At 38.5% G+C, this 18,493-nt stretch overlaps 1 protein-coding gene across 3 annotated transcripts in view; it reads left to right on the top strand.

Annotated features, from left to right (window-relative positions):
• Positions 1–18,493, top strand: part of afg2a (AFG2 AAA ATPase homolog A) — a 247,741-nt gene that overhangs the window by 35,789 nt on the left and 193,459 nt on the right. For all 3 annotated transcript variants that reach the window (XM_057849913.1, XM_057849915.1, XM_057849914.1), the window contains exon 11: positions 13,315–13,469. In XM_057849913.1, the coding sequence (XP_057705896.1) occupies positions 13,315–13,469 (155 nt within the window). The remainder of the gene's footprint in view (positions 1–13,314; positions 13,470–18,493) is intronic.

Raw genomic sequence — 18,493 nt, 5'->3', positions numbered from 1 at the left:
GTAGTGCTATCGCACTTCATATTTATTACATATTATATATGTATGTAGTGAGAGTGCTATCGCTAAACCATATGAACATTAAAAGCCCTAGCTCCATTGACAAATGACATGAAATACATTAGACTTGACAGTGGATGTTAGCAAGAACAAAAGATTTTGAATTAAAAATTTCGTAACTCACCTTCCCGAGCACACGATAGATTCCTGCCGAATTTTCGTGGACGAGGACCTGTTTCACCCGACCAGCAACAAAGTATTTATAAGCCTCCAAGCTCTTGAAGTTTTTCAAACTTTCGTGAGAATAGGCTGATTTTGTGTGGACAAGATAGTTGTAAATATCAGGGTAGCTAGCAGATGTCAGGCAAAGACGGCGAAGACCGCGGGTCGAAAAACATCGATTTAGGCATCAAATATGGATCTGGCGAATGGATAAACTGAAGCTTTTCCACATAACTCCTTTTATGCAACGCATCCAATGAGTTTACAGCGTCAGATAACACCGGGGCTTCCATGAATTGCTCTATAACTTGCACGACTAATTGAAAACAATGAGAATAAGTCTAAAAAATACGGACAATATGGCGGCCGGATACAGCGACACGTCATTTTATGACGTAGGTGAGTAAGGTCTATAGATGCTGAGGGGAAGATTAAAAAGAGGGCGGGGCCACGGTGTTCACATACGCAGGGTAGTGAAGGGATATGTCGTTCACTTGAATAAACGAATCCATTCCGGTTCGTTCATTAAAAAGACTCGTTCAAACAAATCGTTCAACGAATCGTTTGATTAGTGAACGGGAAGTGACGTTGCCAAACGAATCACCAAAGACCGCTTAGTAATATAACTGAACGGGAAGTGACATCATTTGGTCCCGCCCCCTCTTGCAAACAGGCTCCTAACTGGTCGCTCGTCGTAAATTCAGAAGTGAGTGACAGACTACATCATTCTGTTTTCGCCGCCTCGTCTCGTCTCTCCCTCGCTGCTGCAATAGCGAGGGAGAACTTCCGCGTCGTCTGTCGTATTTCTATGGGATCAAAGTCATGGCTCGTACATGCATTTTGATTTAGGACACGGTTAAACACTTTCCTTTTGGGTAGGCTCGGGGGCGCACGGACTTTCTCTAACAAGATCTTGATCACATATACAACTGCCGCTACCGCCTCAGTGACACGTTTGCTGTCACGCAAATAAAAAGAAAAATCGAAAGTTTAATTTCTAAATATGGAACGACCAACACATTATATTTACCTCACGCTCAGTTGTTTCTGTTTTTATGCTCATCAATATTATTTTTTTGTAACTTATTAAAACTAAAGTGTAAATAGCTGGTTGTCAAATGTGTTGCTATGAAATGAAAACGATACTAAATTTTGATATAAATAAGTTTCATTGCAAATCAGTATTAAGAAGATCGTATTGTAATATTTTTGCACTGGTATTAATAGATTGTCAAATGCTAGCGAGAAATAATTGTTTACTCTTTATAATGTCGCCTTTCCACTCTCATTAGTATGTTAAGAAAAATGGATATTGCTACATCACCAGTGCCTGCTTGAATTGTTTTTGGCCGGTTGAGTAGCGCAGGATGGACGGATGGACATTAATTTGTCAAACCAACCAACAACTGACACGCTCTGACACGAAAAAAAAAAAAACGGAAAATTTTCTACATGTATATGGACCCTACTCACCAACGTCACAGAATGACGTGTCGCTGTATCCGGCCGCCATATTGTCCGTCAGTGTTCATCCGTATTCTCACTGGTTTCAATTTGTCGTGCAATTTATAGTGCAATTAATGGAAGCCCCGGTGGTTTCAGACGCTGTAAACTCATTGGATGCGTTGCATAAAAGGCGTTATGTGGAAAAGCTTCAGTCTATCCATTCGCCAGATCCATATTTGATGCCTAAATCGATATTTTTCGACCCGCTGTCTTCGCCCTTTCTGCCTGACATCTGCTACCCTGATATCTACAACTATCTTGTCCACACAAAATCAGCCTATTCTCACGAAAGTTTGAAAAACTTTAAGAGCAGCACTCTAAGCATCATTACCCCGTGTGACCCTTTACTTCCAATTTTCTAAAATGGCGACAATCAATAAAAAAAAAGTTGACTGCAACGCATCAAGGATAGGTGCATATTGGACTATTTCTTCAATAAAATACACAACTGTGTCTGCCTCATTTGCAAAGAGACAGTCGCGGAAGATACGCAACGAGAAATTAAAGCAACTTGAAGCTAATTTAATTTCACAGCAGCAGTATTTCGCAAGAGCCCAAGGGTCGAAAGAGAACGCCACAAAGGCGAGATTGTTGAAATTATGAATTGAAAAAAAAATAATAAAGCAAATGTGACACACAGAAGGGCTTGCTAAAATTTCTTTAAATGTATTGTTCTACGTAAATCAGCCCAGGTAGCACCCCACATTTTTACCACACCAAATATGGCCCCCTCTGCAAAAAGTTTGGACACCCCTGTTTAACCGATGATCCGTAGACAAGGCCAGCTTCTTTCACTTGTTACCAGCTAAATATTATTGAAAAAATAAAGATGGTGGAACAAATAAGCATCTTGAATTTGAAACGGTATGTTGTCGGCGATTAGCCTAGCCCAGAGGTTGCGCTAGACATTTTCGTTGTCTGTCATTTTGACTGACAGGGTCATAAAAATCCGGTCATAGTCTATTTTTACCCGTCACTTAAATTTTTAAAATGATAATGATGACATATTCAATAGTTTAGTTTTTATTCATTTTTAATTAATATTGTAACGCTTGCTTGGCGGCGAAAAATTAGACACGGAAGTCGTGGTATTTTTCTCCCTTTTTACTCTGCTTACCGCCAACAACTCCGCCCCCAAAGAAAAAGAGGCAACGATATAGACCCCAATCACCAACGTCACACAATGATCTTAATTGTGGTTGTCAGCCCAAAATATTCTAAATATATATTAAATGCATCTTACCAGATATAAAATGACTACTACATAGTCTGTGGTGATCGTTTGGTGCCCAGATTTCTTGTCGAATTACAGCAGTCCATCTCGCTCTCATCTTCGGGTCTCTCAGAATACGGTAGAACTTAAGTCTCTCCGTCTATCTTCTGTTACAGCAACCAACCGCCACACACGCCTTCACCATTTTGATTATTAATATTAACGAGCAGAAAAACACGCCGTAATAGGAGGCATGTACGTAGTGGTAATGTGTAAACATGACGATATGGCGGCTCCAGTCAGGGGGGCGGAGTTGTGAAGTCATGTGATTGGGGTCTATACACAGGTGGCAATCTTGTCCATCAATTGGATGACACACTGGCACACCGGGTGCACCAATAAGAACCTCGCGTTGATGTGTCAATCACGGTGCCGCCGCCAGACCCCGGTGGCGCTACAATATTCTGACAGAAGAGCCAACGACGTCATGCATTAAGAGAGACAATAGCTAATTAATATGCTAACTCGCCACCCTGTGGTCTGGGGTGTGAATTGCAACCTGTCAAAATGACGGACGGACTTCAGCTTTTTCCGTCACCGTTTTAAAAAACCGGTCAACGACGGAAAATATCCGGTTAACGCGACCCCTGCCTAGCAATGATCTTAATTGTGGTTGTCAGCCCAAAACCCTCTAAATATATATTAAATGCATCTTACCAGATATAAAATGACTACTACATAATCTGTGGTAATCGTTTGGAGCCCAGTTTTCTCGTCGAATTGCAGTAGTCCATCTCGCTCTCCTCTCCGGGTCTCTCGGAATACGGTAGAACTTCAGGTCTCTCCGTCTATCTTCTCTGTTATTGCAACCGACCGCCACACACGTCTTCACCATTTTGATTATTAATGTTAACGAGCAGAAAAACATGCCATAATAGGAGGAATTTACGTAGCGGTAATGCGTCAACACGACGAGTTGACGGACAATATGGCGCGGAGGTGTGGTTGTGACGTCATGTGAGTAGGGTCTATACCGTTTCATTGCAAATCAGTATTATGGTGATCACACTAAATATTCATTTTCCTGCGCACAGATGAGGTAAGCCTCCATAGATTGACAGTTCTCTCCCCCCTGCGCTGCCGTGACGCGTCCACAGCTCACCTTTTGCTTGCCTCGTAGCTACTGGCGAAATAGTTTTAAACTACTGTATATTTGCTCGGATTTTGTCATATGTAGAACCCGAGTATGTTGAGAAAAGTGGTACATTAAACCATGCTCACTAGGTTTGCGTGGTGTTTTTGTGTGTTTAAGCAGCGCATGATAGGCTCCACATTAACAAATATAAGACAAATTCCTTTCCTTTCACTTTTGACTCGTTCACTGCGTGACTGGAAAGTCAAGTTAGCATCAATCTCGGTCAGGAGCCGGAGGACCGTATCACTGAGCGGGAAGTGACATAACTCAGTCTTGCCCCCCGCCTGCACGCTGGCTGCTTATTGGCCACACGTGGAACTGAGTGACGGACGCTCTGATTCTGTTTCCGCTCCCTCCCCCTGCCCGCGATGAGGCTGGCGTGCCGCTTGCTCAACACCCTCCCACACAAGTGCCGACTCCCAACTTCCTTATGAACTAATCAGTGCAGAAAGTGATTAGTTCGGTCTCGTTCACCCAAACAATTCGTTCAAAAAGAACGAATCGTTCACAACAGATACAACACTAGCGCAGGGCATGCTCTGGTCTACGGCTCTTATTTGTTATTGCCATACAACGCCTTCTCTGTTGTATCCAAATTATTTATTTCATAACAAGTATTACTTTAACATCCATAATTCGTATTAGTATACATAATATATAAATATATATTTATTTTTAAAAAGTTGGCAAGAGAGAAGCCCGGCCCAACCCAACCCGAACGTAATAATTGACATTTTGGGCCCGAAATTTGGGCCGAGTTTAGTTCGGGTTTGAGCTTACGATCTTACCTCTAACTGGTCGCAACATAAAGTGATTTTTTTTTTTTTAATAGAATTTTCACATTAACGGGATGGGTACAGGCAAACACAGCAATCATGGCAACACGTGAATGATAGTCGATGAAGGATGAAGTTTCGATGACACAAAGGCTACGTTCATACTACAGGTCTTAATGCACAATCCGATTTTTTGTCATATCTGTTTTTTTGGCGTGCCCGTTCAGACTGCCTTTGTCCATTGAGACCATTCAAGTATTACGCATGCGCGCTAATTCGCAGTCTGACAAGCGCTGAGCAAGACGACCCGCATGCGCAGAAGCATCAAAACAAATGACCACACATGCTGGCTGTCATCCGTCATTCCAGGGATATCATATTTGGCTTTTTAAAAATAGGACACAAATAACAGACATAAATAATCCCAGTTTAGGTTTATATTCAAAGTATATGGATCGATAGCATGCCTGCACTGTCCGTACATGTCACACACACATACGCGCAGTTTGCCCCGACTCTCGGCCGTGTAAGCAATGTTGAAATATTGCTTATATGGACCAGACAGAAAACCGATCATTCTCAGGCTTATCCTCAACCCATTTTTATTTTTTTTATGACTGTTGTCAAGTCCGATGCTTCCTAAAAAGCCGTGTTCAAGGCAAGCTAGGCGCTAATAATGCACAGCTGCACCGCTAACGTGGAGTCTCTCTCGCTTTTTGATGACGTAATTGCTGCATGAATTCCGAATTGAGAGACTGGACAGTACACACCGCCGCGACAGTCTGGAAAAATGTGGCCCGGATCGGATTTGAACCACATACGAAAGTGACCCAGATTGGATTTGAAATGGTCCAGTTCTATGCGACTTGTCACGTTCAGATTGTCAAGTTAATGCCTCACTCGAGTCGGGAAAAACACGAAAAAATCGGATTCGTGCATTAAGACCTGTAGTATGAACGTAGCCAAAGTGAGCCTCTCTCTGAAAGGGTCAAGATTAGGGTACCTTCCCATCAAGAACAAGACAAGGCATTCAAACCCAAAAAGTACACAACATTTTCCGCTTTTTATTGCCTCAATAAATTATTCTCAGGATTGCACACCTTTGCCCACATCCCGTCATGGCCGACTTATGGACTCTTTTGTTTCCAAGCATTTCTCAGAACTGTAGATCATTATTAACCTTGCGAGCCAGTCGGGTTGGCGAGAACTCCGGTATGTAACCTGGCAAATCCATCGTGTTCCGCGTTAAACCGAGAGTGGCATAGGAAATATATCAAGTGCCATTGAGATGTCTCTTGAAGATTATTTATTTTTTTCGTCCACACTGACTTTTGCGCTGGCATTAAACTGCTTCAAATACTGTTGTAAAAGAATTTGTCTTACAGACTAAATGAAACCAGACACTTTTCGCCGCGCCAAAATACCCTCTGAGGCAATGTATTATATTTGAATAAACACTCACCTTCGATACTTTCACCCCAAAATTTTCCATCCTGAAGGTACGTTTGAGTGTGCAAGGTGGTAATGCCAATCTTAAACCATAAATGATCAAATTGACACTTGTCGGGTGGATTCTTTTCTTGTGAACATTTTTTCGGAGAAACGGGACTTTTATGTACATAGGACTGGTTATAAAGTCAGACCAATGGGAGAACAAAGTGACGTTTTATGTGTTTTATCTGTGTATTCAGCTCTTACTCAAAAAGTCATTGAACTTGTTGGAACTGAGAATGGTTGCTTCTTTGGGTTTGTTGCAAAGTTGCATTTCTTCACAATAGCACTTTTCATGAATACTCCAGTTTCACTTAACCCTTTAAGGTCTGGGCCTATTTTGTCTGATTTTGCATGCCTTTGAAGTTGCCTTTATATTTCAAAGAAAGAATTGTTTACGATGGCCTGGTTTGGTCCCTTTTTTTGTGACACCTTGAACTTCATGTCCAAACTGTTGTTTCCTTCACTGACCAATTATAAATCATCATTTTGGGCCCAAAAAGACCAAAAATTCCAAAATCGTTTTGTGAAAATTTTTAATATTGATGTCCAATTGACAACCAAACATGCGTAACGAACCGTTTTGAAACTTTATAATATTTATTCAACATGTTAGGATGAACATTCAACCAAAAAAATTTAGAATAAATAGTCTTATATTTGACAATTCAACATAAACAACAGGTATAGCCATAGGCGTTTTTTGCTTTTATACATGCTCTAGTCAAAACAGGTTATATACAGCAGACCAAACAGTGAAGAACAGTGAAAAATATATACCATCTAACACAAAAAGTGTTTAGATGCCATCTCTTTATGAGTTTAGGTATTGCGGCCCATCACCTGATGAAAACTATGTACACACAATGAAGCTTCTTGAACACACATACACAAATTGAGAAGACTGATTGTGGGGAAAAAAAAAAAAATAGCATTGGAAAAAAAAGTATTTTCAAAAATATTTACAATAAACAAGTTAAATTTTTTTCAGGCATGCCACTCCGAAAAGCTGTTTCGTCCTGGAATTCCTTGCCTTCCAATAATCTTTCACAGTTGGAAGTGAAACCAAAGACATGTACAAGAGGAGTCCAATAAATTTTTCAAGCTCCTCCGCTGTAGTGTCTGTCCACACAAACTTTTTCCCAATCTCTTTTCGGACTCTGCCATACTGGTTTGTGTGTTTGCACATATTCATCATTGTCGAAGGTGAAGAACAGGTCAAAAAGTTCTTTTGGGGTGTATGCATGTTCACGATTCACCTGAGGTCCTGGTGGTCTCCGGGGTGTGTCAGTGTGTGGGGCAGTGTCTGTGTCTTGCTCTGTGCTCCATGGCACAGGTGCAGGCTGAGCCAGTGGTGATCGGCTTCTGCCGCGCGGACTTCTTCAGCCTCCCCTCCGCTGACATCTCATCGCTCTTCCGTGATGACCCCTTCTCCCTCGTCCTCTTTCCATTCGGGCAGTGAATGTAGATTTTTCATTGTCACTATAAATGTACATGAAAAAAAAAGTCAGTATTTATGAAAATAATAAAGTATAAAATAAAAATATATACAGCAATAAATAATAATGGAAATCTATATGTATGACAATAGAAAGAATACCATAGCAATACCATAGCTGATGAATATGTGCTACATCCCTAATCTTCATATAGAAAGAAGAACACAAATTATAAATTCCTGCCTGGGATACACACAGTGCACGTACGACTTTGATCTGATATGCACATTTTATTATTATATACACAAACACACACTTATATTGCATCAAAATTAACTTTGTCTTGCAATATCAAAAGAAACTTTCAAAAGAAACTTTTTCAGCATTAAAAAAAAAAAAGTGAGTTGGCTTACCCACGTGTTCAATCCGTCACTATCTTCACTCAAGGACTCTTCCGAAGAAGACGATGATGACGAATTTAGACCATCCTCTTCCTCAAGTTGATCAAAAAGCACAATTGCTTGCGCTAAATTTAGTTTTCCGTTCATTCTCAAAGTCACACAAAGTCGCTGCTTGATCCAAACGGCCGTCGCTCGCCACCTCGCTGCTTCAGAACACTCCTCCCTCTCGTTCGGTGGAACCTCGCACGGCAGTTTTATTTATTTAAAAAAAAACAAAAAAAAACGCATTTTGTGCTTCCACTGTGACTTCGAAAGGGTTCGTTTGATTTGTGTTTTTTTCATGGAGCTTCCGTTTTGAAAAAGGACAAGAAATGATCGAAATATAGACATAAACAAATGATCCATGCAGCATTTTAATGTTTTTTTGAGATGACAATAAAACTATCAAACTTAAATGACAATATCTCACGTTTTAGTTGGTCGATTGACTTCACATAATAACGAGAGTAAACCGCAACTTCCGCACTTTAAAACGAGACCAACCAACGGCATGTGGGTGACGTAATTAAAACGTGAGGGCGCTTCAAAGACGACGTGCGCTGAGGACGCGCCGGCGCGTCCTTCGACTCTCAAGGGTTAATATAAATTGCATTTTATTTCATTTCTGTAAAGCCTTACAATTCATGAGTCACTTATATCGTTTGCGCTACTACATGTTGACCTGGTTGACCCACATGCGTATGAGTCATAGAAAAAGAAAAATCTTTTTATGTGTGTGTGTAAAATTGTCTCATCTTCAAAATCCTCCCAATCCATCTACTATGTCAGCTTTATAGCAACCGCGGAACATCCCGACTGATATACGAGTTAGCTGACGTGAGGCTGAAGCGATAAATACTGCACGATCTGAGACTTTGAGCTTGGAATAGTTGAACCGTGAAACGAACGGAGCATTCCATCTGTCCACCGTAAATGTTTGGAATAACTTCTCTTGCTTTAATGCCACTATCCAGCATTGAGCCTTCTTTTTAGTGCTAATAAACACCCCTTCCTGCAAATAAATATGCTCTTTCTTCCCAACATCCTCTGCTTTGTGCTTCCAAATTCACTCGTCGCCTCGCTATTTTCTCCTTAAGCTGTTTCCCGTGACTCCTTTTGTGAGGCCAACAAAGGCTGAATTTTGATAGTGACGCATCAATGTTTAGCTTGTCTCCTCCTGGCTTTAATGTTGATGTCTTCTATTCATACCTCATGCACTTCCAGGTTATGTCAAAAAAGGGGAATTAATGTTCATTTGGTTTGAATTTTCCCGGCATGTATAGTCGCATCGTGCATCAGCCCGAATGCTATGCAGTTTAAATTGGATTAAAAGTTGGAACCTGGACCAAACGCCTCGAGTCACAACGTCATAAACAAGTCCTACTGACTTGTCACAGTCTGACTGTATTTGAAGGCAACGATTCAAACCGTTTTTTTTACCCGGATAGTTCCTTTTAATCAAATTGAGGGGAGTTTTAGGACGTCTTACGGGTTTGCTGTAAATATTCAGTCAATATTGAGATCTTGACTTTTTAATGGCCACTTTTAAAAATTAGCAACTGGATGTTACCTTGAACCACTCTTCAACCAGATTGCCAGTATATTGTAACTCTATCCATTTGGAAAACCCAGTTGCGCCCAAGCTTCAACTTCCTAGCTGATGTCTTTTGATGTTGATCCAGGATTGCCTGCTAATATCCCTTTTTTCCTGTGCTAATTAAGGCCAAACAGTTCATTTTTAGTTTGTCAGAAACAAGATTATAATAGTTTGAATTTTTCATTACAGTTTAACCAGTGTTCAGGGTTTCCCCTAGGATTTTTTTTAAGCTGTGGTAGTGGTGGGCTGCATCAGAGACGGACAGCACCACCATGTCATGCCGCAGCAAAATTGCTTCATATCATGACAAATGAAAATTTATTTTTATATTTTTCCAAGAAGAACCGTAACAAAGATCTATTTGAAATATTTCATTAGCCAGGCTAATTTACTAAAGGATTACATTTACGATGGAGTATTCGGTCTAAATGAAATATATAGATAAATAAAAGGACTGCGAGAATAAAGTTATACTATTGCTACGACAAAAAAAAAAAAAAGTTGTATATTACATAAGGGAATGTAGCTGTACACCGGTACACACTTTACGTGCTGTACATGTACCTTAGCTGGTAGTTACAATGAACCATTAGCATAAATCATTCTATCGAAACTAATTTGATGTAGATGAGGCAAAATATTAATGACTTCCTTATTTGTAAGACTGATTGTAAAACACAAAATGCCTTCAATATTGTTGATTTTAAGAGACTGCAACACTCTTACATCAAGTACGTAGCTGCTTATTTAGCTACATTAGCCCTACGCAATAATACGACTTTTATTCTCCTAGTAATATGAGAAAAGAATTCAAGCTATTACCACGAGAACTGATGTCGAATAAATAGTCATCTCGTGGTCGTTTTTTTTTTTTTTTCTTTATTTGGCCACAATACGTACGACATTGACGTACAACAATAATAATCCCTCTTTTAACGGACCCTCATCCGTTTACAACTTACATTTTTTCTGAATACTTCAAAATATTTATCTGAAATTACCACCAGTGAAAAAATAAAAAATTATGTCAATGTCAATATTAAGGTTGTTTTCACAGGCTTAAACCAGAATTACATTCATTAACTTGAAAAACCTTTCTGTGGATTTTTCTCCCGATTTCCAACTCCACGCCAACGTAGTCAGGCACAATCTTGCAACAGGAGAACCAATGTGATTTTCAAAATAAAGCATGTATAGAAAACATTTGTATTTGACGTGCTATTTCAGACAACATCTGGCAAATAGTGCGTACATAATGAGTTATATATATTCATTTAGATGTACTGTTAAATTATACAAGCTAAATTACACAAATTATAAATTAGAATGTATCTTTAAATCTTAAAAAAAAACAAAAAAAACTCTCATTTGCATGGCGTAGAAGCTTTTATTTTGGTGTGGCGGTGCACCACAATCTTTTATGTGTAGGGGAAACCATGGTGTTGTTTTTGTCAACAATGGTGATAACGAAAATATTTTGTCGACAATTTTTTCTGGACGATGAAATCACGATGAGAGGAAAACGTGGTTTCTTATCTTGGAATATGCAGAAGAATATGCAATGTTGCTTTAGCCTTTAAATGTCTCTGCCATGTGGTCATCACACGCTAAATGTAACTCATCACTTTAGCATTAGCGTGGCGAGCATCGTCTTTTTTTTTTTTTTGGTTTTTTGTTTTTTACATACAGTTCGTTACTTGGTGGGTTTAATTGAAAATGATTTACTGCTTTTCTTGCTGAGTGTGTATTATCAGGAAGTTGGTGTTGTCCTTGTAGCCGCCACAATATGTGCTTGTCTATGTTCATTTGAAATTGTTGGAAACCTTTATTTTATTATTGGACTAAAATGATTTAATTTTACAGATGAAAACATTTGAGTTAAATGATTACTAAAACTAGACAAAGACTAACACATTTTGAAATGACTAAAATATAAGACAAATGGGTATTTGCCTCAAAAGGCTAATACTAGGGTTGTTCCGATCGTGTTTTTTTGCTCCCGATCCGATCCCGATCGTTTTATTTTGAATATCTGCCGATCCCGATATTTCCCGATCCGATTGCTTTTTTTTTTTTTTGCTCCCGATTCAATTCCAATCATTCCCGATAATTTTGGCAATGCATTAAGAAAAAAATGAATAAAACTTGGACAAATATATACATTCAACATACAGTACATAAGTACTGTATTTGTTTATTATGACAATAAATCCTCAAGATGGCATTTACATTATTAACATTCTTTCTGTGAGAGGGATCCACGGATAGAAAGACTTGATAATAATTAGTAATTCTTAAAGGATAAATGTGACTTTGTATATTGTGACTAAATATTACCATCTAGTGTATTTGTTGAGCTTTCAGTAAATGATACTGTAGCCATTTAACTGTTCTGCCCAAATGCATGATGGTAAGTGCAACCATGACTGTGCGTAGAGGTACCAATTGATATATCTTGTCTGCGTTGGGAAATAACATAGGGTGTTAAGAAAAAGATCGAAAACTACCTTTCTTCCCCACATTGCGGCCCACGATATGTCTAATCTTTGGGAGAGGGATTGTAAAGCTTTAGCCAATTAAAAAAAGTCTCCAAAGGCTGCCAAAACTCACTCTACTTATTTTACGCTGCCTTTTAGCTCTATATATAGGTATAACGGCGCCATTAAAGATTGTACGCGACAATGCGTGAGTGGGTCGTGCAGCGCATGCGTTAATTGCGTTAAATATTTTAACGTGATAAATTTAAAAAACAAATTAATTACCGCCGTTAACGCGATAAATTTGACAACCCTACTTTAAGCCTAAACTAAAGACTCTGGATGAGTGTAACTCATTATGTCTGTAACATTAAATACAATTAGAAAACGATTCAATAAAAAAAAAATATATATATATATATATATATATTTTTTTTTTTTTTTTTAAAAAGGCATGTCCGATATTTTTTTGCCGATTCCGATACTTTGAAAATGACGTGATCGTCGGGACATCTCTAGCTAATACAAAATAAAAATACTGCCAAAAACAACAGTTTAATTTTATTTAGTTTTATATTCTTTTCTTTCTTTTTTTAATTATTATTTTTTTAATTATGGATTTCTTTTGTAAAATTATTATTAATAGAATTTTTGTTTTTCAGAAGTCAACAAAGATAAATTTTAGATAATGTTTATCGGCATATTGAAATGTTTAAATATTGCTTTGGGGGATAAAATGAAAAAAATGGGATGAGTGTCTTTTATTTCAATACATTTTATTGATCTTGGTGATAATAAAATTTCATTTCCCGTTTTCTTGTCATTATAATTTTTATAATTTATGATTTTTATCAAAAATGGTATTAGATTCCTTAATGATAACCTTGGTCATAACACCATTGGTTTCAATTTCACATGTATGATTACACTCCCAATGACACGTTCACCATCTTTTCTGCAGGACTAAATGCATTGAGGCGAGCGATTGGAGCGACTGACAATCCGTCAGACCGGCAACTGAAGGGCAAGGTGACCGTCACTCTTTCTGACCTCCAGTGGGCCATGTCAGTGGTGAAGCCCAGTGCAATGAGGGAGGTCTCCATCGATGTTCCCAAGGTACTGCAGCCCAGAAAATTAACTTTGACTAAAAAGGACAGACAGCACCTAGTATAAATGACCTTTATTTGGAAGACAAAATGTGAACAGTAATAGAATAATAGAAAATAAACAATGATTACAGATAGGGGTGTGACAAAATATCGAAATGGTGATATATCGTGAGACTTTGTATCCCAAAAGGTTATCGATATGCTCCTGCCAAGAATCGAGATAACGTTTTAAAAAGGGTGTCAATGTCGAAAAAAAAAAATGAAAAGGAACCAACAAGTTGCTACCAAAATCTTCCACCTTAATAGTGTCTCAGTTAACTCTAAGGCTGCATTGACGGTGCACGACGCCCAATCCATTTAGACTGGGAACGTTTGGTCATTCGAAACCAGAGCATTCACAATCATTCTGTCTGATTTTCAGGGCATTTACAGGTCACTTGCGGTTCATTTTAGGGCATTTACAGGTCCTTTAATGTTGAGTTTGAGTCACTGCCTATTCATTTGGGTGATTCCCAGGTCACTTCCTGTCCTGTAACTCAAAATAAACAGGAAGTGACCCATGAAATACCCCAAAATCAACAGGAAGTAACTGAACATCAACAGGTAAATTACCTGAAATGGCCCAAAATTACCTCATTGCCTGGCAATGGCTGCCACTGACAGCCATAGACGTTCAATCCGTTTGAAGAGGGAGGGATGGCAGCGAATGAACCCTCCCAGTTCAAATGGATTGGACGTCTCCCAGTAATGTACTCATTCCAATTCACAGCAGAAGCTTGTTTTTCTGTTTATTAGTTGTTTGTAGAATATCCTAGAATGATTTCCTGACCAGTGTATTGATAATCGTTGTATCGCCATATCGTCAGATCATTGTGATCGTGAGCTTTGTATTTCATATCGTATCGTGAGGTACCAAGAGGTTCCCACTCCTAATTACAGAAATATGAATTTCTTAGACCTCTTTATGGAGAAAATAATGGTTAAACTCAAAAAAATCACCCGCAAGTGCAGCCATTTTGTGATGTCAGTTATACGCATGCTCATAGACTCCAGCACAGGCGCATGTGATAATGAGTATTAAAGACATCACGAGGAAAGGCGGACAATCTGGGATACTTTCATTTTATTGGCTAAAATGTATAATGTTGATAAAATATCTACCCTTATGTTGGACGGCCACTTTCTGGAAATCCTGGCTTTTATTTTTTTTCCACTTAATTTTGTTTTTTCAATCAAACGGGATAGTTTTCGCTGGGATGCACATGATAAAAGTGGGTTTTGTCCCTTTAAGCCAGGGGTGTCCAAACTTTTTGCAAAGGGGGCCAGATTTGGTGTGGTAAACATGTGGAGGGCCTACCTTGGCCTTTACTTAGAACAATATGTTTAAGCAAATTTTAGCAAGCCATTATTTGTGTCACATTTGCTTTTTTATTTTTTTATTAACGTTTAAAAGGGTAAATATATAAAAATGAAAATCTTCTGCCCTTCTGTTAAAAAATTTTCTTCCCCCAGAAAATTGACATTTTAAGCTTTCCAATGATATATCACACAAGCAAATCAGGCAATTGTGAAATTTGGACAAATTGGGGGTTCTCAGAGTGGAACTTCATGTCACCTAAATGTTTTCCGCCATATGGAATTAGATTTGTGTCAAAAAAGATTCAAACAAAACTTCTGGCTTCCTAAATTGCAAGCAAAAAATTTGACTTGAAGCAAAATAATTGCACTTAAGCAAACAAATGCATCTGAAATGTAAAACTAAACAATTACAATGTTTACAATTCTCTCTTTTTGTTCTCGCTACCAGACTTTTGCTCTCGATGTCAAAGTTTTTCGCTTGGGCCGCCTATCATTTTGCTGGCAAAACACGTTTATCTCGCGCCGCCTGTCTTTTCTCGTGTGTTTCAAGTTTTTGTGATTGCAAATTTGACACAAAATGGGACACGGGCTTTATGTCAAGTGCATCCTCATTCGTCAAGTAGATTTTCAATGCTCCCGGAAGTAATTATGGGCCCACCGCTCTGTTTGGCGGGCTATCATCTGCCTATCCAGTGACTTCTGTCCACGCGAAACGATGTCTGCAGTCTTCAAATTTATGGAAAGCCGACTAACTTCATTGAAGTGTGATTATCATCATAAATATTGTCAGTGTTATGCTAGGATCTTTTCATTCAGTAACATTATGCTTGAGGCAGCTAACAATTAGCGTTGTAATAACTTCCATATCAGAAAGAGCATAAAACAACATGAAAAGCTTCCACAGACGGAAATGTAAATAGCAAACTGCAAATATGTGGAAGATTTCGTAATATCAAGTCTTTCCCTAAAACCACTTGCATTAATCCATCAACTTTGAGAGCATAATTGATACTCAGAACCACAAGATGACCTTAAATCACACAAAGAGTAGCCTGGCCTCCCTTTTTACTGTCAAATGTTTTCACTTCTCCTTATTAAAATTGAGCCAGAGTGTAAATAACCTCCCCCCAAAGAAAGAGGGAGAGAGGGGGGGGACAGTGGCAAGACGCAGGATGTTTTGACATTGCATGTGTAGGACATAATGGACAGGAAGAAGGTTAACATCATCCTCCGCTGGTAATTCAAAGCAGATGGGCTCACCGAGTGCTCCTGCCAGACGCCAAGATTGAGGAGGAAAAAAAAAAGAGAAATGAAGACGATATGTCCGTCCTATCTGCTCCGCGCCGCCTCTTTGCCACACTGCGCACATCCCGAGATGTTCACTCCTTGCGGCGAGTTCCTGGAACTGGAAAGTGACCCCCACCCCTCCTCCTTGGCAGCTCAGCTGAAAGGCTAGCCGCAGAGCCCCGGACTTGATTATATCCACATGAGTGCAAACATTTGTTTCTAATCCCTTTTATATAAGAAACTTCCAGCGGAGGCCGGATGATTACATACCTCGAGTTCCTCAGAAGACCTTCAATCACGTTTGCAGGGACTTTGGTACGCTTTATGCTTCCCTGTTTACAAGTAAATACTTTTTTGTCCCACTTTATGACAGTTACCTCATCTTTTTATTCTTCCAAGTTTGTCGTTTAATGGTGAATTAAGCCACATTTTGAAGAAGCACACAATGGAAATGGAATCTGCCTCACATTTTGAGAGCTAGGATGTCAAACTCGTCTTTGTCACAGGCCACAGTTATAGTTAATTTTTTTCGGACAGCCATTATGTCTGCAAACTAGGGCTGCCACAATTACTTCATCGACAAATGATAACCGATTATCAAGTGACTGTTTTGATAGTCGATGAATCGTGTAAAGTCTTTGTTGACCTAAAAAATTTCCTAACCCTCTTTTTTTTCTTACTAGAAAATACAGTACTCTCTTAAAAAATATATTTATTTTACTTTTTAAATTGAAACAAAACAGAGGGAAGTACTGTAATTTTAAAGGGAACCTCGGACTTAGACTTGTAGGCTCTAATGAGCCACAATGGTTCTCTTTTACTAAAATATATTATTAGAAACACATAACATTTTGTCATTGGTTTAAAAATATTAGGGGTGTCAAACGATTAAAAATTTTAATCGAGTTAATTACAGCTCAAAAATTAATTAATCGCAATTAATCGCAATTCAAACCATCTATAAAATAGGCCATATTTTTCTGTAGATTATTGTTGGAATGGAAAGATAAGACCGAGATTCATATATACATTCAACATACGGTACATAAGTACTGTATTTCTTTATTATAACAATAAATCAACAAGATGGCATTACCATTATTAACATTCTGTTAAAGCAATCCATGGATAGATAGACTTGTAGTTTTTAAAAGATAAATAAAAATAATAAATAAAATATATAAATATATAAATAAATAAAATATGTAAATATTTATAAAAACTTATAGAAAATAAATAAAAGATAATAACTAGTACAAGTTGTAGAAATTTTATATTACAACCCCTCTTCATATTTTCGTTTTAATAATATTTGTAAAATTTTCAATCAAAAAATAAACTAGTAGCTCGCCATTGTTGATGTCAATAATTACTTACACAATGCTCATGGATGCTGAAGCCTATAAAATCAGTCGCACCCAAGCGCCAGCAGAGGGCGGCAAAACTCCGAAAAACACAACAAGTACACCTTTCAGTTTGCTGTCCTTTTAATATGTTTGAGCGGGGCATTTGTGCGTTAATTGCGTCAAATATTTTAACGGGATTAATTAAAATAATTAATTACCGCTCGTTAATGCGTTAATTTTGACAGCCCTAAAAATATATAATATTTAGTACATGTTTTGACCTACAGAGGGTGCCATGTTTTATGCGCGCAATAGACACGCGGGGTGATGACGTCGTTTGCCACTAACTACACGAACACTAACGGTCTTCTGCAATTCCTTCTACGCGGAGAGACGTACAGAACACATGCTCACATAGGTTAAAAGCAGCGAATACTTACTATTTGCGTTTTTATTGAGTCTTTTATTACCTTGTCATTGCCTCAAAAAGTATTTGCATGTTTTTCTCTTATTTCTGTGTTTTCTCTTATACTTTCTTGTAGTAGCTTCAAAGCAGATTGACCACATTAGTCACGTAGCGTAATTAAACCACCCTTGTTTGATATTACTACATTTAAGTATTTTAAGGCATCTTTAGTATGTTCTGTCTGTAGGCATCTAAACAAAACAAGCTGAAAGCACACGGTAGTATTTTGGGTGTCAAATTTGCTTCTTGTCGGACATTTTGCCGGTGTAGAACATTTTGGCAGAAAACCGGTTTTGTCATACTCTCGTCTCATTCCATCTTTCCTGTTCATTTTGCTTTTGCTGCTCGTTTTGTGAACTATCGACAGTGCTTTCAGGCTCATCAGTGTTCCTCTTGGGTTCACATTGAAAGGGTTGAACAGATGACACGTTCTTATGTCGCTAGAGTCATACTCTGGAAACCTGGCAGCGTAACCATGTGATGTCACCGCCCTGTGACATCAACAACAATGGTAAACTGTTAGTTAAACTAATTTTACAAATTGTATAAAAAGCAAAACAAGAGGGATTTTTA

Source organism: Corythoichthys intestinalis, chromosome 11 (genome assembly GCF_030265065.1).
Source record: "Corythoichthys intestinalis isolate RoL2023-P3 chromosome 11, ASM3026506v1, whole genome shotgun sequence".
Taxonomy (NCBI): Eukaryota; Metazoa; Chordata; class Actinopteri; order Syngnathiformes; family Syngnathidae; genus Corythoichthys; species Corythoichthys intestinalis.
This window is presented reverse-complemented; position numbering and strand designations above follow the sequence as displayed.